Below are 20,175 nucleotides of genomic sequence, written 5' to 3' on the forward strand. Positions count from 1 at the left end.
GCAAGCCAGATCCATTGAAGGTACATATATTAGAACCCCAAATGGCTATTCCTTTGCTCAGTCCTCTTTCTCGTTCCCCTTGACCTTTATACTCCTTGAATGCAGCCTGAATGGTGCAATTTGGGAAGAGAAGAAAATAAAACAAACTTTGAGTCTGACCATGAGGTCTCTGAGTGGCACATATTCTTGTATTTTTAGTTCTCTCTGTTGCCTCACTTCCTTAAGCAAAAACAAACAGAACCATGCTCTAGACTTCCACTCCAAATAAAAGATCAACATCACAACTTCCCACCCTGAGCTACTGTTGTTCTATATGTTCTTTCATTTCAGCTGCCACCCCAACAGGTTTTCCGAAACTCTTGTTTCAAAGGCAGCCAGTGACTTCATAATTTCCCATAGCCTCTACTCGGTACTTCTGTTCTCTGGATGATCAGAGAGTAAAGCTTTCTGCCTGCTGACCACACTCTCCTCTTTGGTGCTGTCTCCCTCCATGTTTCTGTGACATCACCATCACACAGAAGGCCTCAAGACTTCTTGCTTTTTGTCCCTAAATGTGACTGTTGTCCCATGTTCTGACATTGAGCCCTTTATATTTTAGTTGTAAGAGTTCTTCTGAATGAGCTCATCATCCCAGCACTATGGGTATCTCAAAAATCTATCTCTCCAGCCCTCATCCCTTTCTGGCCTCATGTTTCCATTTATATAGCTACTAATGTCTCAAGTTCAACATGTCTGCAGTAAGTCTGCAGTAAGAGAATATTTCAAATGCGCTTTTCCCTCCTCCTGCATTCATTCAACCTCATTAATTCCAGAAATAGGTCCTGGCCCAGGCTAAAGAGTTAGACATGGGGGAAAAGATCACTCTAGATAGATGCAGAGAACAAAGGGAATTGATTTTTGACTCCCAGGTTTACATAGATATTGATATGGGTCTAAAGTAAAAGGTCTTAAATGTGTATTTTTCAAGAGAGTATTCCAGTCCACCAGAGGAGATGAACTCTCAATGACATGAGTGGAAGTAGCTTTATGTTTCTTGAGCAAGTACCACTGGTTGCAAGTGCCCTGAAAGCATCATGGAGGCAGGTACAGGAACAACATTAAATATCTTTCTTATTGCTGCCTGATGAGGACCATTAAATATGTACCAAATATCCATTGTTCTTTGATTGCCTCACAGGAGGAACACCTATATATATCCCAACACTTTGTCGTCAGCATCTTCTCAAATGACTCACCTTTTTGGTTGGCCCATAACATTTTTAAGACTCTGAGAATGTATGGTAAGAGCATTTCATACTGAAGGGATGGAGTGGCCAGGAAGCTTCTGTACCTGGGCAAATGGAACAGCCAGAGAGCTTTAGCTAAACTGGTGGGAATACTTCTATTAATAATTGTCTCTATCAAACTGATTATCTCCTGTCCTCCCTGTAAACTCCTGCCCTGTACCTGCTAGTTCTTCTTTCTAAGTTCCCTATTTTTGTTAATCTTAGATATGTAGGCTCAAAACCCTAGAATCATATTCAAAAATTTCTCCCTCTGGTGGGCATTTATGGTACTTTCTGCTCATCACATTTCCCTTTCTCTAGAAATATCCCACATACTCTCCAACTTCCCTGCCCCAAAACACTAACGGGAACGTCCATGTTCTTATATGATCCCAGTTTTTCACTCATGGCTATTTTTTATTGGTTGGTCCCAGCGTAGGTATTTGAACCAAGGTGGGAAAGAGTCCATATAAGAAAGGCTTAAGCTGCAACAAAACACCTGGCAGACGGTTCTTTAAATCATTTTTTCTCATATAACAAGAAGTTCAAAGGTTAGTGGCCCAGTGCTGGTGTAACTTCTCATGGATGTCATCAGGACCAAGGTTCCTTCTTTCCGACTGCTCTGCAAACTTTTACATGGGACTTTCAGAGTCTTAGTCACAAAATGGTTGCTGCAACTCCAGACATTATATCAATATTACTATAGGGAAGAATTAGGGAGAAGTCACAGGGACTGAAAGGATAGGTACCATGAGTTAGTCCCTTTCATAAAACCTCCCTGAAATGGTATCTATACCTTTGTGAAAAAATAATTTTAAAATTACACCAGTTAAAGAAAAAGCAAGTTGACAACACTAAATTGCATTGAATATTTAGACTATACATATAAACAGCTTTAAGAACCAATTATTTTAATAATCTATGTAAGCATTTGCTACTACAGACCTAAAAGTTTAAAACACAAATTCTAGGAGAAAAAAATGAGTTAACATTTTAAAAATTCTACATCCTTGGTAATCTTACCACCCCTCCCATCACCCCACCAAAATTTCTGATGAGTTGGGCAGAAGGGTGCCAACGCAAACACAGATTTTCAGCAATATTTTGTCACTAATTAGCCTGAGTTTCTGTGTCTATCTGAAAACAACAGAACTGAGTGAATTTGGTAATACACTGATTAACTTTGGCTTTCAGAATTTTATAATTGTCGAAAATAGTATAGTTTAGTAAAAATAGTGAGAATTCCAGGGGGGGGTGTGTGTGTATGTTGTTAGAAGGCAGTAAAGCTACCAGAGGGATAAACATTAGAACTCTCTCTAATATGCACCAGCAGGCCTAAAGTAAGTTATGTTCAACAGGGCTTTAGGAGAAGGAAAAGTTCGTAAGGATTTTGAGAAGCATGTGGAGTTTGAAAAATGATGTTTATGTACTAATACCTATAAGGCCAGTCAGAATCATTTTTGGGATACGGTCACATAAAAAATAGTTGGAAAGCAATGCAAGAAACTAAGCTAAAAAACAGACAAGAACTTCTACTTTACACCTTACTTGCTACAACTTATTAGAAACTTTTTATTTGTCCCAACTAGTTTTCTGATGTAAGAAATTACTTAGATAGGTGATGTCTTTTTTCGCCCCCCCCATACCGACAAATACAACTTAAATATAAGTATCCCACTTGGGAACAATTTGAACCTCCAGAAAGGTGATTTAAACTCATACTAACGAAGTTATTGAAGCCTTTCTTAAGCATTGAATAACAGGTTGTCAGTAGGGAGGGTGCTAGGAACCAGAGGAAGAAAGGAGTGAGGCCCTTCGTATAGAGAGGCTAAGGATGAGAGGGATGGAAACCTGGAATCTAGTATGCAATTTGCTCAGGATCAGCCTTTGTGACCGGGCAAATGTTCAAAACAGTCTGTTCTTACTTAGCTTTAACTAACTTTATGGGCTTTACTAACTTTATGGGTATTTTTGGCAGAATTAGAGCAATAATGAGGGGGTTTCTTACAAATAAACGTACCAGGGAGGTTCCTTTTCATTTGATGAGGTTCATTTATCATCACCAGGCCCAGCCCAACCCCATCACAGGCATCCAGTAGAGGCCATCAACCCTTCCCACAATGACAATTCTTATTTCCTTTCCTCTGTCTCTAACTTGGCCTCCTGGCAGGTTGCACTATGACCAAAAGCTAATTGTTTTTCTTCCCTAAAAGTAGCTTAGTCACTTCTCAATTCAAGCCTTTACTTTTCACAGATTCACAGTGGTGAGGCTTGGGCAAGCACACCCACCTTGCTAACATCATGTCCCAGTGTGAGAGCTGCCAGGTGCAGTTGTGTGTGGATAACATGCCAATTGGTCTGACTCAAAAGCCATTGAAGTTCCATCAGTGCATCCTGCCACTAAGAAAACACTTGTTGGAAAAGCTACTAGTGGCTTAAATTATTATCTACTACTAGAAATTAAAATCATCCCGGAGACTTATGGGACAAATTAGCCCATGACAATAGTTCTCACACTTTTACGTCCAGGAACCATGGAGCTGTGGTATGGTTACAGGGGAGACAAAGACCTGCCTGTCAAATCTGTTAGCTTCTTTCCTCATTTCTTTAAAGGGTGGGGGAAGGGAGACAGAGTGGGAGGAAGTGAGGATATTTGCCCTGCCTAGTTTATAGCAGTTGTTGTAAGTATTAAATGTGAGCAATATTTGGGAGCACCCTACAGTAGTAGAATAACTATTTTTTAAATTCTTATTTGTTAATCACCAAAACACACCAAGTCAGGAATTTTCTACTGGTTGACCAAAACAGTCACGTTGCTTTTCCTTTTTCTAAAATAATCAAGTAGGCACTATAGAAGCAAGGCCTGGGGAAACCTTTTTTTTTGTTTTTTTTTTTTCTGAGACAGAGTCCTACTCTGTCAGCCAGGCTGGAGTGCAGTGGTGCGATCTCGGCTCACTACAACCTCTGCCTCCCGGGTTCAAGCGATTCTCCTGCCTCAGCCTCCCGAGTAGCTGAGCCTACAGGCGCACGCTGCCACGCCCGGCTTTTTTTTTTTTTTTTTTTTTTTTTGTATTTTTAGTAGAGACAGGGTTTCACCATGTTGGCCAGGCTGGTCTCGAACTTCTGACCTCATGTGATCCGCCCGCCTCGGCCTTCCAAAGTGCTAGGATTACAGGCGTGAGCCACCGCGCCCGGCCCCAGCCTGGTGAAATCTTAAGGACAGAACTGTGATGTGGACTGGATCACAGAAAGTCTTCTAGATTCTCTTCCGAGTCCATTACTAGCTTCTCCCACTCTCTTTAGAAAACCATCCTTAAGCAAGGAGTTTCCCAGCCTGCCCATCCCCTCTAAAAACTCTAGAGGACCAGGACCCCGGGCGAAGGGCGTGTCTATAATCTACAGATCCTGAGCCAGGCTCTGTATTCTGCAAACCCTGTTTGAAAATGTAAGCGGGACTGGGATCTCTGCCACATTTCCGCCCCAGTCCGCCCTCAGCCTCCCAGCCCTACTCTATCTTCTCTCCTTGGCTGAGTAAACAGCCGACCCGAGGTTGTACGTGACAAGAAAGCCTTTTTTATCTCTCCGGTCGCTTCCACAGCACCGTCCCCGCCCCGCTCTCTTCCCTTCGGACCAGCCCTTCTGGGCGCGTCGGCTTCTTATCTCCCGCCCCGCGCAGGGGCGCTGCAGGCGGCGATAGGAGCCGGAACTACAGCTCCCAGCGCGCCCCACTTCCCGCCCCCGCCCCGCGCAGGGACGCTGCAGGCGGCGATAGGAGCCGGAACTACAGCTCCCAGCGCGCCCCACTTCCCGCCCCCGCCGCCGGGACGCTGCAGGCGGCGATAGGAGCCGGAACTACAGCTCCCAGCGCGCCCCACTTCCCGCCCTCGCCGCCGGAGCCCGACGCTGCAGCGGCTCTTCCCGAAAGGTTCTTTCCGCCTGTGCGGCTCGCCGGCTCAGTCCTCCGGTGGTCTGGGTCGGGGCTCAAACGCCGGGCTCTGGGACACAGGCACTGCTCCGGGTGATAGTGCGGGAACATGGCCTTGCAGCTGGGGAGGCTGAGCACAGGCCCCTGCTGGCGCGTGGCACGGGGCGGCTGCGGAGGGCTCCGCGCCTGGTCCCAATGTAGCGGTGGAGGGCTCCGAGCCTGGTCCCAACGCAGCGCAGCCGGACGCATCTGCCGCCCCGCTGGCCCGGCTGGCACGGAGCAGAGCCGCGGGCTGGGGCACGGCTCGACGGCGAGAGGCGGCCCCTGGGTGGGGACAGGGCGGGCCGCGGCGCTGGCGGGGTTGGTGGGGTTGGCCGCCGCCGCCTTCGGGCATGTGCAGCGGGCGGAGATGGTGCCCAAGAGCTCGGGGACGCGAGCCACTTCGCTGGGGAGGCCGGAGGAAGAGGATGAGCTGGCCTGCCGCTGCAGCAGCTTCATGGCTCCGCCTGTGACCGACCTGGGCGAGCTGCGAAGGAGGCCGGGCGACATGAAGACCAAGATGGAACTGCTGATCCTGGAGACCCAGGCCCAGGTGTGCCAGGCTCTGGCACAGGTAGACGGGGGCGCCAGCTTTTCTGTGGACCGGTGGGAGAGGAAGGAAGGTAAGGAGGCCGGCCCCTGGCGGGAGGTGGAGACGGGAAAAAAGGGTCAGGTTCCAGGTTGCAGACAGAAAATATAATAGTTCACAATATGGGATGGGGTAGGTAGGGGGTACCCACAGAGAGGCCGCTAATAAAAAGATGGACACGAAAGGGTCACCAGCCCTCTGCTTGCAGGTATGGACCCGGATCAGCTGTCACTGTAGTACTGCATTTCAAAATCTTTGCAATTCCATAGCAGCATTTTTTTTGTAGAACTCTTAAGGGGTATTTGCAACGAACAAGCTTAGATGTCCAAAGTTCGTTATTGAACATAAATTTCAATAGATTGTGGAACACATTTTGTCTCCTTCTCTGGGTGAATTTGCCCTTTTTCCTCTTTAGGAGATGGAAAGAACTCATCTCCTGTGCGCTAAGTGTCGGCTAAACTCCTCCAGCCAGGATGTCATGGTGTCAGAATCTTCCCACTTCTTTTTACTGTTGCACAAGATATATTTGATTGGTTTCTCAGTGGCACTACCAAATGCACGCATCAGATTTCCTGCTAGGGAAATCTTCTCTTCCACTATCAAAATACTTGAGCATCAAAACCCAGTTCTCATAGAGGCATACATTCATGACCATGTTGTTGCCCATACAGTGAAACCCCACATCTTGAGTGGAAACCTGAAGGATTCCTGACTTTTCCTAGCTGGAAATACAACAGCAGCTTCTCACTGGCAGATTTTGAGCTGTGATACTGCCACATCTATGTTAAATGAAGTTCAGTCTAGTTTCTCCATCTTTTCAAGCAAAGACCACCGAACCAGGACACAACCTCAAGTACTAGACCAGCTGTGTGATCCTCAGAAGTTACTTTTTTATGGCTGTTTTCTGATCTATGATATATATATATATTTCATCTCATTTAATCCTCATACTACCCATATATATATATCTCCATATATATAATCTCCATATATATATCTCCATATATATATATCTCCATATATATCTCCATATATATATATCTCCATATATATATATCTCCATATATATATCTATCTCCATATATATATCTATCTCCATATATATAATCTCCATATATATATCTCCATATCTATATCTCCATATATATATATCTCCATATCTATATCTCCATATATATCTCCATATCTATATCTCCATATATATCTCTCCATATATATCTCTCATCTCCATATATATATCTCCATATCTGTATATCTCATCTCCATATATATATCTCCATGTCTATATATCTCCATATATGTATCTCCGTATCTATATATCTCCATATATATATATCTCCGTATCTATATATCTCCATATCTATATATCTCCATATATATATCTCCATATTTATATATCTCCATATATATATCTCCATACATATATGAATGGAATATACGTGAAGTGCTTAGAATATTGTCTGAAGCATAGACAGGATTTAGACAAATTTTTGCAGCCACTTGTCAGCAGTTTGATCTTGGATAAGATGTTTGTCCCTCTGGTCCTCAGTTTTCTCATTTGGAATATATGAGGGTTGTACTGGATCATCTTATGTCCCATCCAGTCCTAAATGTTCTTAGAAATAAAACAAGCCAAACATGAACTTTCATGAAACATTGCCCTTGCAGTGACCCTAGTACCTTAAGAAAAAAAATTAGTAAGGCTGATACACGTGAATACTAATGTGCATCTCACTCACTCTAAGGTTCTGAATCCCTTCAAAGTTTGATTACCTACTGTTTCTTAATTGCTTGTAAATTAAAAGGCAAGCAGCCCACTGAGAAAGAAATTTTTGAAACATTATTGATCTCTTAAATTCAGTAATAATAGAACACCCTTCAAGTCTACCCATTCCTATTTTTAACCTTAGCTTTCTCTCATATGTCATAACTGATAGATGCCATTCTGAACAGTAGAATCTGAAGGGAGAATATTCCAGTGATTTATTTTAGATGATGGCAGGAGAATGTTGAAGAAATATTCAGTTTAGTGATATGAGAAGGTCCAGTATTTGCCCAATATTAATAGCATATGTCATAAAGCTAAGCTAGTTATCTAATTGTATTGTACATAAAATGATAAATACACTGATATAAAAGATTTGGGAAATGGGAAAATAACCATCTTCATGCAAGGGTTGCATTCTGTTTTGCACGTACTCTTACATTCTCTCCTTTTTTACATTTCTATACACAGGAGGTGGCGGCATCAGCTGTGTACTTCAAGATGGGTGTGTTTTCGAAAAGGCTGGGGTGAGCATTTCTGTTGTTCATGGAAATCTTTCAGAGGAAGCTGCAAAACAAATGAGAAGCAGAGGAAAAGTTCTGAAGACTAAAGATGGTAAATCAGACAGTCTTGATAGTCTCTAATAGTCCCTGCAAACCTTATTTTGCCCACAAGTTTTATTTATAAAATAAATATTGCTTCTGAAAAAAGCCATTTGGGTTCATATGCTGCATGTTGACAAATACTTTTTTAAAATTATGTTTTTAAGAGACAAATTAAAAAGCAGCTTTTGAGAATTGACTTAGAAATCATATTAGAGTTAAATTGTATCAAGCCATTCAAGGTAACTGAATATAGCTCACTACTCGTATTTTACTTTCCAGGTAAATTGCCATTTTGTGCTATGGGCGTGAGCTCTGTTATCCACCCCAAGAATCCTCATGCTCCTACTATCCATTTCAACTACAGATACTTTGAAGTAGAAGAAGCTGATGGTAAGGGTCTCAGGAGCTATGGAAAGTACTGTTGTGCAAAATGTGCATTTTAAAACAGATAAGAGGGCATAACATCTAAAAGTGAGAAAGAATAGTCTTAATTAGGTCTCTCAGGAGGCATATAAATGCAATTTCTTGGCAAGTGCAATGGATTATGCCTGAGACATGACAAGTATGAATGGGGCCAGGCATGGTGGCTCATGCCTGTAATCCCAGCACTTTGGGAGGCTGAGGTGAGCAGATCACTTGAGGTCAGGAGTTCGAGACCAGCCTGGCCAACATGGTGAAACCCCCTCTCTACTAAAAATACAAAAACTTAGCTGGGTGTACTGGCACACACCTGTAGTCCCAGCTACTCGGGCGGCTGAGGTGGAAGAATCACTTGAACCTGGGAGGTGGTGGTTGCAGTGAGCGGAGATTGTGCCACTGCACTCCAGCCTGGGTGACAGAGCGAGACTCCGTCTCAAAAAAAAAAAAAAAAAAAAAAAAAGAATGGTATTGACTGACTCTAACCTTCCCATATTTCCTCCAACATAGAAGGAATGAACCTGAACTTCAGTGTGCACCCAGAATTCTTTGCAAACATAAATTCGTTACATCTGAAGGAACACCTTATGTACGAGGTTAAGTTGAAATAGAGAACTTGCTTTTGGAAAATATTTTACATATGCATAGCTTTGCTAGTCACCAGGGCATTAGCAGTGGGTTTAAAATGGGATGCAGTTGATCATGCCTCCTGTGCCCGTAGTTCCAGCCTGTCTTTTATCTGATACCACATGTCAGAGTACATGTGCAGTGCCACACCTATTCTTATTGGTGTCTCTGTAGGTGATGGCATTTAAAGTCACTGCTTTAACTTTTCATTTTGAAGCCATTCAGCTTGGTTCAACCTTTTATGTTTAAAGTTGGTAACTGGTATTGACAACTCATGGACCTGTGAGCACATGAAACAGTTATTCTCAAGTGGTAAGTTACCTCAGCAAGTGTTTTTACACTTTCTAGGAAAGGGGAGGGGTTGGCAGTGGTTCTTAATACAAGGAGTGTCAGAATCTCCTGGGGAGTTTTATAAACTACAGATTCCTGGGCCAGAGATGTGTGTGTGTGTGTGTGTGTGTTTGTGTGTTTATTGTGATCTAGAAGAGCTATTTTAAGCTCCTCATGTGATTCTCATATACAGCCAGAGTTGCAATCCACTTCCTGATCCACCAGCGTACTGTTTTATCATTCACTGCCCTGCATATCATTCCTTGCAAGTTCCACGCTTTCTCTTTCTTTCTTTTTTCTTCCTTCCTTCCTTCCTTCTTTCCTTCTTTCCTTCCTTCCTTCCTTTCTTCCTTTCTTCTTTTTTGTTGTTGTTTTGTTTTATTTTGTTTTTTGAGATGGAGTCTCACTCTTGTTGCCCAGGCTGGAGTGCAGTGGCGCAATCTCAGCTCACTGCAACCTCCACCTCCTGGGTTCAAGCGATTCTCCTGCCTTAGCCTCCCGAGTAGCTGGGATTATAGGTGGCCACCACGCCTGGCTATTTTTTGTATTTTTATTAGCAACGAGGTTTCACCATATTGGCCAGGTTGGTCTCGAACTCCTGACCTCAGGCGATCTGCCCGCCTGGGCCTCTCAAAGTGCTGGGATTACAGGCATGAGCCACCTTGCCTGGCTGCTTTTACCTCTTTTTTTCTGCCTAGGCCTTACTGGTCTTCAGAGCTAAAATCAGTTAAAATTTTTTTTATTGTCATCCATTTTATGCTGAATAAATTAAGCTGCTAAATTAAGTTTCCTAATAGAGCCAGTAATGCTGAATCTCAAAAGTCCACATTAGAATCCCATGTCTTGATTTGGTAGGCAACAAGCAGTGGTGGTTTGGTGGTGGATGTGACCTCACTCCAACATATTTGAATCAAGAAGACGCTGTCCATTTTCACAGAACTCTAAAGGAGGCTTGTGATCAGCATGGTCCAGATCTCTACCCCAAATTTAAAAAATGGTAGGTAAAGTTACCGAACTTTCATGACCCCAAAATTACATTCTATTCCTTCTGAAGGCAACTATTATGTCACTAAATACCCTCTTCTGCTTATGAAAATGGAACTAGTTTTCTTACTTTGCTCATCAGAAGAATTAGAATACTAGTTTTAAGTGGTTGTATTAAATTATTTACTTAGGAATATTATAATATAAATTGAGTCGTAACATCTTTTTATTCCAAGTGATTTAGAATGGTAGACTATAAACTATAAGGTGATCTATGCTTGAGAATGAGAGGCTTTTAAATCTAGAGTGGGTTGTTAAATTCTCATTCCAGATGAGAATTATTATTCCTGATGTTGACTTGGGAATGTCTAAGGGCATGGGAAGGGTTGGAGAACCACTAGAGGGAGATGCCAACATACCAGAGATTTTGGCCAAGGAGAAAGAAGAATTAGAGAATTTGTTAAAGAAATTCTAATGATAAGAAAACAAACAAACAAAAGTTGGGAGAAGACCCAGAATATTTGTTATCATCAAATGGAATCTTGGCACAAATTGTTTGGAATATGGGTGATGTACTCAATTCTGCTTAGAGCTAATTGGCATTCTTGAAAAAGGAAGGACAGAAAGACTTTTTGTCTTTTTGCTTTGTTTTTAGAGCTAATAGTTGTGGAATGTTAATATCATTTATGCAAGAGTATGGAGTTCAGCTTTAAAATCGTCAGGAAAGATGAAACATTTGAATATTCTCCTCTTGATTTAACATTACTACTGAAAACTACACAGCCATGGATGCATGCAGATACTGGTTGTTTGTTTTTTCCTCTCTCTCAGAACTTAGCATCCTTCCAGGAGGACTAACAGAGTAGACAGTTCTCTTTTTTGGTTCCTTTTTCTAGCTATTACTGAGATGACTTTAAGCAGTGTTAGGTAATACAATATCTAGGATGCTAGCTAGTTAAAAAGAAGTTTTTAGTATAAATGCTTTTGTTTGAATATTTGTCCCCTCCAAAACTCATGTCGAAATTTAACCCCCAATCTGGCAGTATTAAGAGCTGGGGCCTTTAAGAGGTGATTGGGCAGAGCCCTGATGGATGGATTAATCCATTCATGCATTAATGGGTTAAATTTATGGGAGTGGGACTGGTGGCTTCATAAGAAGAGACCTGAGCTAGCACGTTCAGCCCCCCGCCATGTGATGATGTGCGCTGCCTCAGGACTCTGCAGAGACCCCACCAGCAAGAACACTCATACTAGATGAAGCCCCTCAACCTTGGACTTCTCAGCTTCCATAACTTAAGAAATAAGTTCCTTTTATTTATAAATTATGCAGTTTCAGCTATTCTGTTGTAAGCAACGGAACACTGACTAGGAAATAAGTAGATCACTTAATTTTATAATGTTTTGAAGAGAGATTTTGAAATAGTATGATTTGGGTTAAAAACTGACTTTACAACCTTGCTCAGATATACTTTTTTAGACTATGTTAATAAAATGTGCATATAAAGAAGGCCAACAAGTCACGATTAAGGTGAATTCTACCGATGCGTCAGTTCTAGGGATTTGCATCTATTGTTTTTTGTTGTTGTTTAAGCAATTGAAGCTGTATTTAAGGTAACGTTTTAAATAGCTTTTAGTTTTTGTTTGAACATGTTTTTCTATTTAAGGACCCTTATGCAGAGATTATCAAAAGAACTACTTTTAGGATATAAACTATTTTACAAGTTTAACAGTTAGGAAATGGCTTCTTTTTTGTTTGTTTGTTTGTTTGTTTTGAGATGGAGTCTCACTCTGTCGCCCAGGCTGGAGTGCAGTGGTGCGATCTCAGCTCACTGCAAGCTCTGCCTCCCGGGTTCACCCCATTCTCCTGCCTCAGCCTCCCGAGTAGCTGGGACTACAGGTGCCCACCACTACACCTGGCTAATTTTTTGTGTTTTTAGTGGAGACGGGGTTTCACCGTGTTAGCCAGGATGGTCTCGATCTCCTGACCTCGTGATCTGCCCGCCTCGGCCTCCCAAAGTGCTGGGATTACAGGTGTGAGCCACTGCGCCTTGCCCAGGAAATGGCTTCTTAGGAAACCTGTTCTAGTAGTCATAGAGGGGAAAAGACTCAAGAACAGATTAATAGTTTTATGTGCTGCCTCACAGGGTAAACTTTCATATGTCTGATATGACATATGAAATAATAAAAGATATTACCTGAACTTTTTTTTCCACCAACTTTTCCCTCTGTCTTTCATGCTATAGAACCATCAGATTTTATTGCTGAAAGAGACCTGAGAGATTGTTTATAGTACCTTCCTTTGGTGAATAAAGAACTCACTCAAGAGAGCTTGGATTTGCACCATGGTTGGTGTCATTGTTAGTGGAAGATTCCTGTCCTCCTGCCTCCTACAAAAGCAGCAGTGCTTCCGAAGGCAGCAGCTTATTCCAAGAAATACAGTGTCGATATTGGACTGTTTCTCTTTTCACTAAAGTTCTTAGAGTTTCACATCCTTTACAGAGACTTGTGTGAAATTGCCTGGTTGCTTTGAAAATAAGAGGATATGCATTTTCAGCCAGGCGCGGTGGCTCACGCCTGTAATCCCAGCACTTTGGGAGGCCGAGGCGGGTGGATCACGAGGTCAGGAAATCGAGACCATCCTGGCTAACATGGTGAACCCCGTCTCTACTAAAAATACAAAAAATTAGCCGGGTGTGGTGGTGGGCGCCTGTAGTCCCAGCTACTTGGGAGGCTGAGGCAGGAGAATGGTGTGAACCCGGGAGGCGGAGCTTGCAGTGAGCCGAGATTGCGCCACTGCACTCCAGCCTGGGGGACAGAGCGAGAGTCCGTCTCAAAAAAAAAAAGAGGATAAGCATTTTCTACCTTGGTGATATCTGCAAAAAATCTGTCTAAAGTCCTCATTTCATTTTCATAGTTGGACAGCAAGTAAGGACACCATCCTGACATTAGTTGAGGATAGTGCTATAACCTGAAAGGCTCACATTGATTTTCATGTCTCTTTTTTCCATTTGATCCCTGGTTTGGCGCTGCTGTGTTTTCTAGGTGTGACGATTACTTCTTTATAGCCCATCGTGGAGAGCGGCGGGGCATTGGTGGTATCTTTTTTGATGATCTTGACTCTCCATCCAAGGAGGAGGTGTTTCGCTTTGTACAGAGCTGTGCCAGGGCTGTAGTTCCTTCTTATATTCCCCTTGTGAAAAAGCACTGTGATGACTCATTCACCCCCCAGGAGAAGCTGTGGCAGCAGCTCAGAAGAGGACGGTAAGTGACTGGAGAACGAATTCTTTCATGGCTAAGTGGGGGAGGTGGAGCAGCTCTTAATAATAGCGGGTGTTGTGTTGTCAGATACTTTGTAATAGTTGTGTTAATTTCTTTTCATAGCTAGATGAATATTAAGTGAATTAAAAGACATTGTGTAAAGTAATATAATTATAGCAAAGTTTATTTAATTTATCTATACATTCGAGACTCACAGTAGGCATGTAGTAAGTACTTAATGAATTTAATTCTGCTGATTTCTCTTAGTCTTCTAGTAATACCCTCCAGCCATATGTCAAGATGTAGACATCATTTAATGTCTTTGCTGCTTTGTAAATTTGGAATCACACCTTTTTTCCTTCATCTTAAAGATTTCACGGAAGTTATTTTAATGGAAATAATTTCAGAAATTTTGCCGGCCTCTACATTAGGCATTTTGTATCTGATGTTTTTCAACAAACCTGTAAGATAGGTGTAATCATCTTTTTTCAGAAAGTTAAGTCTGTTGCCCAAGAGACACAGCTGGTAAATTTAAGATCTCAGATTTGGAACTGGGTCAAAATGACCTCAAAACTTATAGTCTGTGCAGTGCCTAAAGTTAAGCAGCTGAAGCAGGTTTGTGCTTCTTACCATGATACTCACTTTAACCACCCTGTTCTGTGCAGTGAGCCTGGTGAGCTCAGTGGGGTGTCCAGTCTGAGGCTGTCTCCAGCCACGGTGTACTTGTAAATCCACTCCAAGTTATACAGCCTGCTGGCCCCAATCAGTTTCTCATTGCCACCTTAAATGCCTGTATACTACTGAAACATGGCTATAAAATGGATTTTCTCATTGACGTTAATTCTGTGTTAGGCAAAAGAAGCTTTGGGTACTAAAGAGGTAAAGCTTTTGCCTTAAAGAGGTCAACTTAAATAATGTTTCCAGTCTAAAGATAAACATTTGTGTATATCCTTTCTTATGACTGCCTATGCTATCTGGTTCCCATTTATTAACTTGAAAAACATGAGAGTAAATTTTTAGAAATTTCTTAAAGAATGCATCTATTTTGGAACATGTTTTTTGTTTGTTTCCATAAGTTATTGAATATACCTTTACCACTCTTTCCTTCTTTCACTTGATATTTATTTTGGGGCCCCTGTGATGAGGCACTATCTTGGCTACCAGGTGGCCGTAACATGGACCTGCCAAAAAGAACCTCATAGTTTAGTGGCGAAGACATACCCAAGAGGACAATTTAGAACTCTGTGCAAAGTAAAGTATTCTAGTTTTGCACAAGATTTCATAGGCAAAACTTGGCAGATTTTGTCAATACTAATTAGGTGAATCCTTTAAAACTTCATAGACGGGAGTGATGGTTTGTTTTGCGGTTTTGTTTTTTATACATCGTTTGATGGCACATCATTCTGAAAGTCGTTGTGTGTGTATCATTGCATGTCTGGTGTCATGAGATAGGCCCAACTGTGGGGTATTAGATTAATTTTCTATGGTATGGTGTGTGCCTGTTCTTCAAAGAACAGTCACACACTTCTTTCTGCCTCCCTTATCTCTGGGCCTTAAGATGACAATAAACTCTGGGGCCTACGATAACTCCAGCTCTTCTCTGGGGCTATCAACACTGTCTTTGGTTTCTAATACTGCAGTCATGACCAGTTATGTGTATCCTTTTCACTTACTGTTATCCACTTTGCCTTGTCTTCACCCTGTCCAAACACAGGTCTCCCTTTCAGCAGTCAGTCTCGTTCCCTTTTGACTTTACAGTCTCTTATTTGGCAATCTCATCCAGTTTCTTGCCCACAGTTACTGCTATCCTCCCCCAGATCTTGAATGTCAGTCTTACAGTTATCCTTTTCATAGGAAAACAGAAATTAAAGGCCTTTAACTTATTTGTTCGTTGTATTCTGGGAAAGGGAAACAGGATAAAATTTAGGCATTAGTTAAATTGAAGGGATTGGTTAAAGTCCCTAACTTATAGGCACCCCAGAGAGGACAGATGTATGGAAAGGATCAGAAAAGATTAAATAATATTATTTTAAAAAAAATATGAAAATGCTGCAACTCAACACTACCTTTTATTATGATTGCTATTAATCTGCAGAGAGACTGAATTATATGACTGCTTATTAATGCAATTAACTACTTTAAGAAAGAAGAATATATAGAATATCAGATCTATACCAGGAATAGGAGATGGAAATTTTTTATTAAAAAAGAAAGATCAGATCTAAGTGCAACTTGGTGGGAGGTAGAGAGTCCAATGTAGAGAAAGGGGCATCGTTCACTCAATAAAGGAAGGGATCCAACAGAATATTCATTTAGGAATCTTTACAAGGGTCTCTGCGATAGGTCTTCAAATACATCAATATAAACTAGAGAACCATACCCATCCCTTAGAGAGATGTTTCAGAAAGATAATATCAGGTGAAAAAGGTAGCCAAAAGATGAAATTATTTTCCATGGTCTTAGAAAAGGATTCAGAAGATTCACTTAAATTATTTTTTGAAACAGACATAAGAAAGTATTAAATAGTTTTTTGTACATAAAAGTCAGTGATAAATGGTGAGAGTTAGAAAGGGAGCATAGATAAAATTCTTTAACTTTTGCAGGGCTTTTGACAAGTTCCACATACAAAAGGTGCTTTTAAAAAATTAAAGTATTGTGGGCCAGGCGCGGTGGCTCATGCCTATAATCCTAGCACTTTGGGAGGCCGAGGCAGGCGGATCATGAGGTCAGGAGATCAAGACCATCCTGGCTAACCCGGTGAGACCCCGTTTCTACTAAAAATACAAAAAATTAGCCAGGCATGGTGGGGGGTGCCTATAGTCCCAGCTACTTGGGGGACTGAGGCAGGAGAATGGGTGAACCCGGGAGGCAGAGCTTGCAGTGAGCTGAGATCGCACCACTGCACTCCGGCCTGGGCGACAGTGTGAGACTCCATCTCAAAAAAAAAAAGAAAAGAAAAAATTATTATGGGAATCTAGAGAATATTTTGCTATAGATGGGCATCAAGACAGTCACCAACAGGTAAATAAGAATATGTGAGTGAAGTTTAGACCAAGGGAGTAATTTCTGAATAAGATAAGAAATGATCTGAAAGGGGCACTGTTTATTGAACTTTCCAGATTATGTATCAGTCTAAATTCTTTTGAGTAGTAGAAATTGTCCTTTTGAAATCGAAGCAGGAGACCCTTTTACATCCTATGTTAAAGGCAGATGCAGGGTTTTAAACTGGATGGAGTCCAGATCTGACTAGGGCAGTTAATATACTGAACCAAGTTTTGGTTGATGCTAAGGGTATTTAAAAAAAAAAAAAAAATGAAAACACTGCAACTCAACACTACCTTTTATTATGATTGCTGTTAATCTGCAGAGAGACTGAATTATATGACTGCTTATTAATGCAATTAACTACTTTAAGAAAGAGGAATATATAGAATATCGTAGTCCATTATTAATAGATTATTGTTAGCTGTAGTTGGCCTTTCAGATCAGAACTTTTACGCCATCTTAGTAGTAGTACTTGTGAGTTACAGGCAGCGAAATGAAATCTTTGACTCCGAAACATTCCAGATTATGAGGAAGGCCAGAAAGAGCTGGGTTATCCTGAGAAGGGAGGCATTTCTTTTTCTTAATTGTTGTGCTTTAAACTTCTCAGCTTTGTGTCAATGTCAGTTCTGTTTACTTTCTATGTTGGGGCAGAATCTATATTCTATTGTTTGGTGGGTTGAATACCCTTTTATTTCTGCCTGTCCAAATGGAGAGCTCTCAATGGGCTGTAGGCTGGTGTCCTCTGTGCCAGTTCCAGCTGATGGGAACTGGGGGGAGGAACCCACCCCTTTTTAAGTATTTGTTATGGGTTAGTCTTAAGATTTTATTGAGCTGGCCCTTAATGTTGTTTGATGTATTTATGGCAGGTATGTAGAATTTAATCTGCTGTATGATCGGGGCACAAAGTTTGGCCTCTTCACTCCAGGATCCAGAATTGAAAGTATCTTGATGTCTTTACCTCTAACTGCCCGGTAAGGAGATGACTCATTTTATAGTTTGTAGTTATCCCTACACTCCCAATTCCCAAAAACGCACAAAATATGAACGTTAACACCGCAGATATCATACCTAGGTCTTTGTTAGTTTTGACTTTGCTGATTTTATCAGAAAATCACAGTCAAATAAGGCAAATCAAATTGGGTATTTTAAGTGGTACCATGGTGAATGCCACAACTCTGAGGGCAAGGAGAGACTAGAGGGAGAGAGAACACAGGCTGAGTCATGGTGGCTAGGAGGTGAGATGGACCTTCTCTGCCTATTTGTTTTTCTGAGAAGAGGTATGCATAAGTATTAAGCTAAAGAAAGTTTGCCCGTGGATCACCTGAGGTTCTACACTTTATGAAACCCTGGTTTATATTAAAGGTGTATTTTGGCTCTGGGATATTAATGTTAGCCAAAGCATACCCAAGACTTATTAAGCAACTATTTGTTTGGCAAATAGTTTTTTTAAAGGTCAAGTTGGTACAAGGCACATCAGGCACAGTAGAAACAAAGAAGTATAAGGCTTTTTTTTTTATTCTTAGGATTTTATTTTTCATTTATTTTAAGTAAAGAGGTATGTGTGTCATTATTTTTTATGATCTTTTTGCTTTTGTTTTGGACATGCATAGATGGGAGTACATGCATTCACCCTCAGAGAATTCCAAAGAAGCTGAAATTCTGGAAGTTCTACGCCATCCAAGGGACTGGGTGCGTTGATGCAGGCAGAGTGGCTGTGCAGGGGTTTGGAGGGCGCAGGATGTGTGCTCTCCATGCCGCTGGTCGGCACTTTGCCACTGTGTGGCAGTTACCCATGCCTTAGTCTTCTCCACTCTGCACCCTACCTCGTGGGCAGGTGATAACATGTTTTGAATGCTGTCGGTGATGAATGATGAGATGGCAGATTGTCAGAGTCAATTGATTAAACCTCATTTATAATTTTAGTGTCATTTTATATGACTAGTTTACAAAATAGGACATTGAGTTTCCAAGTATTGAGATAAGGGAATGTAAATAGTATTATGTGTATCAGGAAACCTCATCTTGTTTTTGTTCATGTATTTTTTAAAGTTTTCCTTTCTGCCACAAAAATCTGTAGTGAAATATATTTTATTTTCATTAATTCAGTGAAGTTGAGACTTCATAGTAATTTTAGAATGCAACTTGAAGGTAAAAATTTTACTTTGTCAATACTGAAGTCTCTGCTGTAATCTTTATATATCTTTCTCCAGAGAACATAATATTGTCACGTAGATACACATTTTTCTAATAGGTATTTGGAAGCACTTGAAATATTCTTAATTTCTGCATGTGTTACAATTCAGTTATTTCTGTAGTTTGTAAACTCTAAAGTGACATTACTATTATTTAAGGGATGTCTAAGTTGTAATTTTGATTTTTGTGGAACATTGTTTGTTAATGTTGGGATTCTCTGCACTTTTGAATGTGAAAGCTTACATCCCTGAATTCTGATACTTAAAGTTTTCTATTTCAGACATCTCCATGTGGAAGTTGAGACTAAGAATAATCCTAGGGATGTCATGAATTTAGGCAATGTTTCTCATTTGGAAAATGAAATGAGAAATTATTTCCTTCTTTAAAGCAAATATATATAGTATGAGAAACTTGGAGGCATTTCATACACACATTTCTTAGGAAAATGGACACGTTGAAAATGTCCTCTTTTTTATATTATAGATTCTGCAGCTCTTTGCTCTTAAGAGAACATCACAACAGGATTCTCAATGTATGACTTCTTTGTTCATATATTATGAGTGTATTACTTTATTTGCTTCATAATAAAGTTTATAAGGAACAGCATCTCATACATATCATTATCTTGGGACACGTTGAATGTTTGTGATTGTGTGTGGCCTTTTTAGGGCTGGAAAATGTATGGATTCTTCAACTGACTTACAACAGATCTGCTAATAAATTTTATTATGAAATAAGACTAAGAAATATTTATATTTTTTGTTACCAGGATAATATAGGAAAACGCAAATATTTCTCAGTACAGTTGATCCTTGAACAACATTAGGGCTAAGGGCCCCAACTCCTCCTTACCGCACGCAGTTTCAAATCCTTGTATAACTTTTGACTCTCCCAAAGCTTAATCACTAATAGTCTACTGTTGACTGGTAGCCTGACCAATAACATAGTCAATTCACACGTTTTATGTTATATGTATTATATACTTTTCTTACAAGCTAAAGAAATGAAAATGTTATTAAGGAAATCATAAGAAAGAAGATATATTTGCTATTCATTAGGTGGAAGTGAATCATCGTAAAGGTCTTTATCCTCATTGTCTTCATGTTGGGTAAGCTTAGTGGGAGTAGTAAGAG

General features: G+C 40.9%; 1 protein-coding gene across 1 annotated transcript; it reads left to right on the forward strand.

Moving 5' to 3' along the window:
* The first annotated feature begins 5,129 nt into the window (after nucleotides 1-5,129).
* On the forward strand, nucleotides 5,130-19,789 carry CPOX (coproporphyrinogen oxidase). The gene is made up of 7 exons (XM_054482657.2): nucleotides 5,130-5,852; nucleotides 8,055-8,198; nucleotides 8,468-8,578; nucleotides 10,418-10,559; nucleotides 13,589-13,807; nucleotides 17,716-17,820; nucleotides 18,460-19,789. Exons 1-7 carry the CDS (start codon nucleotides 5,300-5,302, stop codon nucleotides 18,545-18,547), a joined length of 1,362 nt encoding a protein of 453 aa, XP_054338632.1. The 5' UTR covers nucleotides 5,130-5,299; the 3' UTR covers nucleotides 18,548-19,789.
* Nucleotides 19,790-20,175: the final 386 nt, after the last annotated feature.

This window comes from Pongo pygmaeus, chromosome 2, assembly GCF_028885625.2.
Source record: "Pongo pygmaeus isolate AG05252 chromosome 2, NHGRI_mPonPyg2-v2.0_pri, whole genome shotgun sequence".
Taxonomy (NCBI): Eukaryota; Metazoa; Chordata; class Mammalia; order Primates; family Hominidae; genus Pongo; species Pongo pygmaeus.

What these genes read in the sequence shown, in the direction of transcription:
- CPOX (XM_054482657.2), top strand. Translation starts at nt 5,300, where the DNA reads ATGGCCTTGCAGCTGGGGAGGCTGAGCACAGGCCCCTGCTGGCGCGTG. An exon ending in TACCCCAAATTTAAAAAATG is followed by an intron (nt 10,560 to 13,588) that starts GTAGGTAAAGTT and finishes TGTGTTTTCTAG; the next exon opens with GTGTGACGATTACTTCTTTA. An exon ending in TCTTTACCTCTAACTGCCCG is followed by an intron (nt 17,821 to 18,459) that starts GTAAGGAGATGA and finishes GGACATGCATAG; the next exon opens with ATGGGAGTACATGCATTCAC.